The sequence below is a fragment of the Mycetomoellerius zeteki genome, unplaced genomic scaffold (genome assembly GCF_001594055.1).
Source record: "Mycetomoellerius zeteki isolate Tzet28-1 unplaced genomic scaffold, Tzet1.0 scaffold79, whole genome shotgun sequence".
Taxonomy (NCBI): Eukaryota; Metazoa; Arthropoda; class Insecta; order Hymenoptera; family Formicidae; genus Mycetomoellerius; species Mycetomoellerius zeteki.
In genome coordinates, this window is record NW_017257819.1 from 1016245 (window position 1) to 1025411 (window position 9167).

Consider the following 9167-nt stretch of genomic DNA (forward strand, 5'->3'; position numbering starts at 1 on the left):
ATATATATATATATATATAAAAGAATACAAATATTACTTCAATTCTTATTTCTCCTCACTCCCTGCGTATTTATATAAATATTTATACACGTTGAAAATTTGAATTAAAAAAATAAAAAAATACTTATAAAAATATACAAAGTATTATTAAGGGGTTTATGCGTGTGAAAAACAAATATACTTTTATAATAAATATTCATTGTTAAGAGTCACATTTTTGCAATAATATATAAAAATTAGTATATATTTACACATTTCCGATATACATACGTACATACATACATACATGTATAATACAGGGTGTCCCAGGGACACATATCTGGGACAATGCTCGTGTATAGGTAGAATGAATTAAACTGAATGGAAAAGTCCTGTAGCATTTTGTAATTTTTGTAATAGTATGTTAATAGTCAATGCAAGCGCATGGCAAGATACAATTGCATGAACAGTTATTTTCTTTTGCCGTCGTGCGTTAAAACTACTGCTGTTTATAGTAAACTCCCGGCCTAACGACCACGACCGATGAGCGTGTATTTGAGGCCAGGTAGATATGCGCTTATTCGACAATCTTTAGAAATTAATATCTCGTTAACTACTGCGAAAATTGAAAGAAGATAGAAGACTCCTTTCAACAAACTCAGTTTAATCTGCTCTATTTGCACACGAGTATTGTTCTAATATTCTGGGACCCCTGTAAACATATAATTAATTTTAATTTCTATTGCTGTTGAGTAGTTTGTGCTAGTTGACGTAATTGCTTTAATACAGTTTCAAGCAATTTCTTTTTGTCTCTTTCGCTTTTTTTTAACACAGAGAACACCGTTTTCTTATCAGATTCTTTCAATCTAAAAACACATATGTTAATATATCAATACAATGATGCACAATAATACATACAAAACAAAGATGCAAATAATATATATATAGTATGTACTTTTCTAGCAGAAGCACAGCCATATTTGGAGTTACTAAATCATATTTACTAGAATCATGACCATAATCATGAAAATAAGTAGGCCAGTCCCAACTCATAAATAAATCTAGTAACTGTCGCAATTGCGAAAAGTACTGCAACAAAGTTCCTTCTGGTAAACCGACAACTGGTTCAGAAGCAGCAAATTCTGAAAATTGTAATAATTTGAATTTTTATATTCGAAAATATATATATATTATGATGAAACATTATATTAAAAAAATATAAAAATTTACGTTCGCACTGTATTGTATCCAAATTGACTTGCTGCAATGCACCCATAGATATTTGTTTCACATCTTCACTAATTAATATGTCTAATATAGCTTTGGCGATGTGGGAACACGCAGATTTACATGCTACTTGAGCTACTTTATCCTGAAATGTTAATATTATCGGTTTATTATATTTAAAAAATCACATACGTATATTATGTCGCAATATTTACCGGTAAATTGGTGAAACATGTGAAAGTGCTCTGTAAAAACGCAATAAGATCTGTAATAAATCCCGAGGCATGTCCTTGAGGTTCCGTCAAGTTCCAATCATAATTCTCTAATTCCAAAAATTCATCCAGCTTATTTTTCAGTTTATCGCAAATTTGCTTCTCAGCATCTTCACGTGCAACTCGAAACATAGCAGATTCCACGTCCATACAACTTAATTGACCTTGATGCGATGTGCTAAAAAAAATTATACATGCTTAATGGATCACAAAAGAAATAACATTATTATAATATATTAGATGTTTACCCAGTAATATTAGTCACAAATTCTTCTAAATACTTCGTAGATTTCTCGAGATATCCGGTATTTATAATAATTTGTACTACTTGTAAAAGTGCTAACGATGGTTTGCGAAATAACGATGATAAGCATCCGCTGAAAGTTCTTGTTAATAACAAATTTGTCGATTTGCATATCATTTCATCAATTTCCGTTTGCGTGAAGTTCAAATCCTCTGAGAATTTTAAACAAGCGTAGATAAATTCTTTCACTTGCTGGTACACTTTCGGTACCATATCAGAAAATGGAAATTTCTTCGGAAACTCGGCCTTTTGCAATTCATCATCGTGATAAGGAAATAGATTCAAAACTTTGTCGTATTCTGCTTGTGTTGTAACCTAGAACGTGATGACCGAGTAAATATAAAAAATAATAAATAATTCAGCAGTCTCTGGTTATAGAGATTAAATGTTTCATAAATATGAATGATAATTACCTGAATTGGCAAGAAACTATCTTCATCCAAAATATCTCTGAATACTTGAACCCAATGTTGCATCAACACTTCGTTATAATGTACTCTAATTTCTTGTAACAAATCCCATAATTGTTCTACAGAGTAGCCGTAATCCTGTTTATAAATAATAGAAAAAAAAACCGTTTAAATCATATATGCATATCTCTCTCATATGAACGATAAAAGATGAATGCACTTTGCTACCTACCCTTAAAGTAGTGTTAAATAGCATAATAAGATTTTTTATTTTTAATATAAGTGTAGCGTCTGTGCAACATGCCTAAAAAATATAATTCTCTTATATTAATTATAATTATAAAATATAACAGTGTGTATATAATAATTTACCGAATATGTGCGCAAAGCATACACTATGGTAGACAAAGCCTTGGTCCAAAGCTCGTCCAAGTATGAGCGAGTAGCTAATCCGTTACCTGTATTCAATATATGATCCTCTACCACAAAGAAACCAATGATACCGTGTAAATAAGTCTGATATTCGACTATACTCTCGTGCTAAAAGTAAAACACTATCTCATTACTAGAACACAAACATGAAAAATATTCAGTGGTAGAATTTACCATATTAATAGGTGGCTCCAAAACTAGCTCAGCTTGCTGTTTTCTTTGTTGCCTATAATACAGTTTAAAAGTTTCTCCTTCTCTGAGCACAGTATAGATATGCATACATCGATATACAGGACTGAAATCCATTAAATCTTGGGCACTTAATTCCTCCTCTATTTCGTTTGACTGATTCGCGTATGTTCTCTTTTTTTTTCTTCCTACAATTTCTGCCTCAGTCGCTAACTGTTCAGCGGTCTGATATAAAAAGTTGCTAAAGTTGACAAATTATACATAGATAATAAACCTACCTAGATTATATACCATATAATTATAGACATTAAATAAAAATAAAAGAAAATACCAACATGTCTCATTGCAACTTCCCCGATTTTTGGCGAATGTTTTATAATATTTTCTAGAAAATCTCTTAAATCAGACATAGATGCATCTTTTATATTCTCACGCAATCTAGAAGAAAGACAATTCCACAATGTTTTGTACTGTTACATATAACACAGCGAGATACTCAAGAAAGATTTTTTTCAATTACTTACTGTGGAATTTGTTGAGTAATTTGAGAAGAAAACCTATAATTCGTAACTTTCGGTAGATCATGATGCTCCAATTGCTCTAGCGTTTTCAAGGCTGGATAGTAACGTTTATCTTTTAATTGTTTTTGCAACTTTGCATATGCGGCTAAGACAGGAAGGCACATAGTGAGACTGTCTACAGCAGCAGCCATGTTGCTCTCAACTTTGCGAGCCTTTACGAGTTCCTCGCCTTTCTCGATCACTTTGGTAGATGTGGCGGTGATGCATTTGTCAAGCTCCAATATCTCTGACTATATAATAACGAGGTTGAATTAAAGAGTAATTTATATATACAATGGCTGCCAAAAGTTTCAGGCCAGTGTATAATTTTACAATAATTTTTGTCAATATTGTTTTTCCGTTTAAGAATATATTTAATAGAATTTTTATTACAATCAACTTAAGAACACGGTATTTTAACTGCTAAAATATATTAAGTACTTGTATATTAAATCTTCATTTGTAAAAATTATTTACTTGAGCATACAATAAAATTATTCAATGGCAGAAAACTTTTTGATAATCCTGCTAAACCTGCTACGTCATAGTTAAATATTTTTATTGTCATTAATTATTTTCAAACATAAAACTAACATTTAATTGTTGTGCCTGCGACCGAACTTGCAAGAGCTCCCGAACTGAATCATTAAATCCTTGGTAATGATGATTGCACATCCTCTCGATGTCCTTATCATGAGCTTTAATACGGTCTTCGAGTTTCTCCATAAATTTCTGATGCTCGTGGCCATCGTAAATCGCTCTGTAATGTAAATTAAATGTGACGACAGTTCTCGTCATCTTTTATGATGAATATATATTCATTAGTATTACACTAAATTAGTATATATTAAGGACTGTTTTGTACAAAGTATCTATATGTGGCAACATAATATAACCAACTTTGACAATGGAATATATATATATATATATTTTATTAGACAAATGCATAATATCATAAACATTTTTGGGTATTTAATCATTTAAAATATTTATATGCTTTACATTTAGCTTTGCTAATTTTATGCATAGTAGCTTTTAGCATGCACTAATCTAATTTAATGCAACTGATGGAATTCGCTGTTAACAATATGAATTTCTAAATTATATTGTCCACCATTTGCCATCCTGATAATACCTGAAAACGAGGCCTATGCTATTAGTATCGGTCGATTCTATTTCATAAAGTAGGTATTCGTGCTTCGGTACCATCGATGACAGAAGATTTTGTGATAAACTAATTGACATTTCCAACAATGTTGCGACTGTAAATTTGCTCGAAAAATTCGTTCGAGGATATGAGTTACACGCGGTGAACGCATCTACACAATACCATCCCTCTTTAAAGGGATGCCATCCCCTCGAGTGCGCATATGCGAACTTATTGTATTTGCGTGAAGGGGGTAGATTTTGATGGAGCGCGTATTTTGACCTGGGACTTCTATCCCTGAGCCATTAAATTTGCTTACCGGAATGTTGGGCCCAGATAATCGTCGATGCCTTCGATCTCCTGAATCAGAATATCGTACCGTTGCATCGTGACTGAATTTCAAAATGATAGAGCTGTCAAGCAACAAATTTGACAGACTCGTTTGTTTGACAGATCAATCAAGAATGTCTTATTGTCTTATCCTCAGACTACGTTTAAGTTGTGGTTTTTTCGTTAATTTTATTGATAACAAATCATTATTTTAATTTTAGATTTAATTATACAGTTTTCAACAAATATTTTATCAGAGAAAAATTGAAAAGACTTGAGAGTGTACAGCCTGTTACAGCTGGTCACCAAAAGCAACAGAAAGGTTACTTTTTTTTCGATGAGTTTCGGAATGCAGCCTAGGCTGCGTTCGAAAATCTCACCTGGGTACCCCTGTGTAACATCTTATCCTTGTTTAACATTGGATAAATATAAGGATAAAATGATACACAGGAGCACTTGGGTGATATTTCTGAACGCAGCCCTACTCACCGAGCGAATGAGTGTATTCTAAAGTCATTGGCTGCGTTCAGCAGACTCAACAGTTTTGCAACCGTTTTATGATTGTCTGCTGAGATAGGACCATTCTTCTAGATATAAAAGTATGATCCAATCAGCGCGAAGGAAACTTCCAACAGTTGCAAAACAAACGTTCTGCTGAACGCAGCCTTGATCGCATCGCAGCGTCGCAAGCGTGTCGCAAACGTTGCAGTCCAATCAGAGTCGAGCTTGACGTTTATTGGACCAAAATGTTTGCGACGCTGCGATGCGACTAATGTAGAACCAGCTTAAGGTTCGTTCGCGTCGCAATCTCCAATATGCTCCAATATGCTCCTACCATAGCTCCTATTCACTCTATCAAGCGCGTTGGAGTGAGTAAGAACTATGGTGGAGCATATTGGAACACGTTGGAGCATGCGACGCAACAAACCTAAAGCTGGTTCTACATTAGTCGCATCGCAGCGTTGCAAGCGTTGCGGTCCAATCAATGTCAAGCTAGCTCGACTCTGATTGGACTGCAACGCTTGCGACACGCTTGCGACGCTGCGATGCGATCAATGTAGAACCAGCTTAAAATGTCATAAGGACGGTCACATGTTCAGTCAGTAGCCAATCGGTATACTTATACCATCGATACACAAATGAGATATCTGGAAAATATTGAATCATATATGCAGGTTAATAATTGACAACATTGACAATATTGGTAAAGAATTTACGTCATAAAATAATTTCTTTTCCTTGCCGCGCTGATGCATATAGTTATTATTTCCCAGCTTAATGACTGTTAAAAACTTTTTAATAAATAACGAGCGATGGCTAAAACCTGTTGGAGGTTACTCAGGGTCATGACCTTGACAATATGTCAGGGTCATTGGGGCTGGGTCTTCTAATTGATACTTTTACCCGTTTTTGTAATACTTGTTTGAAAGCTAAACTTTGAAATTAATGAACATATCTGTAACAAATTTTTATTGGAGATCCCGTTCAATATGTGTGCAATAAAATCTTTAAAAGTCTATGAAAATTCGTAACATGAGTTTTTCAAACAAAATTCCCGAGAATAGTCTTTTTCATTAGATTTTTAAAAGTAAAAAATCCTTTAAAACTCGCGAAATCTTAATATATAAAGTCATTCAATTTTTAGAGAAGTAACAAATCCTTTAAATGTATATAAAATATTTATTTATATCATATGACCAATGATACTCTATCACTGATAATATAATATAAATAAAAAAACTTTATTTGCAATATTCATTCGCAATAACATTGATACAAATTTGATACGCACATACGCAAATATTTTATAGATTAATATATTATAAAAATTAATAATCGTTTTCTACAATCGAAATGATAGTCGCTTTCCTCTTTTTAGTTTTATGTAGTGTAGAATAATAATAAATGTTTATAGTTTATTTCTTTGTTAGGTACAACATATTGTATAATATTCGCTTTGCAATTCGCGGATTTCTAACAATACACGGTATTGCGAATCCAAGGAGAAAGAAGGGACGATTGCCATTATACATATGTATATACATGTCACACACATAGGTGTATGTATATATTTTTATATACAGGGTGGCCCATGTAAAGTGTTACAAGCTATTAGGCCTGTTCTTTTTGGTTGAACTTTTGCACCAGTTCATCTTTCTTCCTTTTCTCTCCAGGAAAAAAGAAGAGGAAGAAAGATGAACTGGTACAAAAGTTCAGCCAAAAAGAACAGGCCTATTATCTCTGAAAGTGTGTGTCAAATGACTAATATGTTCAGACAAAAGTTTTATGACTTTGAGGAGAGCATAAGATGGTACCATTTGTTTTGACCTTGGGTAGCGTTATCAAAGTGAGAGCCACTTTGAATTTTTTAAGTCATAAAACTTTTGTCTGAGTATATTAGTCATTTGACACACACTTTCAGAGATAATAGCTTGTAACACTTTACATGAGCCACCCTCCCTGTATATTAAATTTTATATATACATATATATGTACACATATAAATGTTATATATACATATATATGTATATATATATATATTATTACACATTTATATAGCATTTGTGCATTAAATCATTACATTTAAACATCAGGGATTAAACATAAGGAGACGAAAGGAAGAAATAAGGAGATTACGTCATTTTCAGAAAAACTATAAAAATCTTACAATAGTATAAATTTACAATAGTATAAATCTTTTATACTATCAATGAAATATCAATTACAAGATAGCTATTTATTTAAATGTTCTCGCCACTTTTTTCTTTCGTCGATTGGCTTAATCTTGTATAATTTTTTCATCGATATACACGTGTATAATCTTTATAACTTGATCTTTTGTATAAAACAGTATTTAAAATCGTATTAATATTATAATCATTCATTCTTTCTTCAATTATTAAAAGTATCGTAATACTTTGTTATGAAAGTAAATATATCGGGTATAAAAAAATTAATCCTCACTCTATTGGACCATTAACAATGTTCTTCTTTTATATTCTATGATTTCTCGAAGAAAGTTAAGGCTAAATTTTAAATGTGGGTTCTAAAAATTAAATATTAAAAGTTCTTATCCTGACTGAATCAGATTAACATAAAATTCGAAAATTAGTTCTTTTTCTCGTAAGCTTTACAGCTGCAATGTATAGTTGACAGTTCATTGGATTAAAATACAGTATAATAGTCTCCAATATAAGATAGAAAAACGATGTAAAAATTAGTTAAATATTAATTAATTTTCGTACAATTTGCACGATATACTCGTCCTATTTCAGGTCACCGAAATACTTTATGTATTACACACATACAAAATGTCCAATTCTAATCAGTAGGAATCAAATTTTTTCGATATAGTAAAAAAGAAAAATTAAATTTTATTTGATTTGAAAAAAATTCGATTCTAGTGATTGTAATTGGATCCTCTGTATATCATGCACTACACTAATCATGAACTACATATTAATTGCCAGGCGATATACATACATATATTATACATAGATTTGTGTGTGTGTATATGCGCGCGCGCAGGATGTTTGATATTAAATGTAACACTGTTTATGAGTAGGTATAGTCGACTAAACTCAACTGAAAAGTTTTTATCGTTTTGCAATTTTCGTAACAGTTAACGAAATATTAATTTGTAAAAATCACCGAAAGCGCGCGTTCGCTCATACCACCAAATGTATGTACTACACCTATCATGATCATTATAGGCGTGCGAGGAATTGTTTTCTTTCGTCGTCGTGCGTAATTATTACTGCTTGTAACAAATTCCCCGAGCACGACTGAAGGACGTGCATTTGGCTCGGCGAATACGCGCTTATTTGACGATCTTCATAAATTAATATCTTATTAACTACTGCGAAAATTGTAAAATGGTAGAGGACTTTCCGACTCAGTTTAGTCCGCTCTACCTGCTCACGAGAGGTGATCCCGTAGGTCGGGGCACCCTGTATATGTATACAGCCGGTCGCAGAAAGGTTGCAACATTTTTTTCGATGGAATGCTTGCTCACCGAGTGATTGGTTCTTACTCGTGGATCTAACCATTTACGTTTAACCGCTCTACGAGCAAGGCTGAGTTCCAAAATCCGTCGAAAAAAAGTGTTACAACCTTTATGTGATTGGCTGTATATGTATACACACAAAGTATTTGATATTAAGTATAACACCGTTCATGGGTAGGTATAAGAGCGGACTAAATTTAATTGAAAAGCATTTTGCCATTTTTGTAATATTTAAGGATATATTAATTTCTAAAAATCGCTGAATGGCCTACCACCAAATACAAGCGCGCGGCGAGATCGTCCATCGTATG

General features: G+C 32.7%; 1 protein-coding gene across 2 annotated transcripts; it reads right to left on the reverse strand.

Moving 5' to 3' along the window:
• Positions 1 to 303: 303 nt before the first annotated feature.
• Sec15 (exocyst complex component Sec15) lies at positions 304 to 5044 on the reverse strand. Of its 2 annotated transcripts, none has more exons than XM_018458889.1 (13): positions 4840 to 5044; positions 3968 to 4133; positions 3338 to 3624; positions 3149 to 3251; positions 2799 to 3038; positions 2565 to 2732; positions 2425 to 2496; positions 2196 to 2330; positions 1727 to 2097; positions 1422 to 1656; positions 1210 to 1351; positions 935 to 1121; positions 304 to 845 (listed from the first exon to the last, which is right to left on the reverse strand). In XM_018458889.1, the coding sequence occupies exons 1-13, from the start codon at positions 4905 to 4907 to the stop codon at positions 719 to 721; spliced, it is 2301 nt and encodes a 766-aa protein (XP_018314391.1). In that variant the 5' UTR covers positions 4908 to 5044; the 3' UTR covers positions 304 to 718. The 2 variants fall into 2 exon arrangements, with proteins under 2 accessions (XP_018314391.1, XP_018314390.1); XM_018458888.1 differs by lacking the exon at positions 4840 to 5044 and adding an exon at positions 4509 to 4717.
• Between the last annotated feature and the right edge of the window lie 4123 nt (positions 5045 to 9167).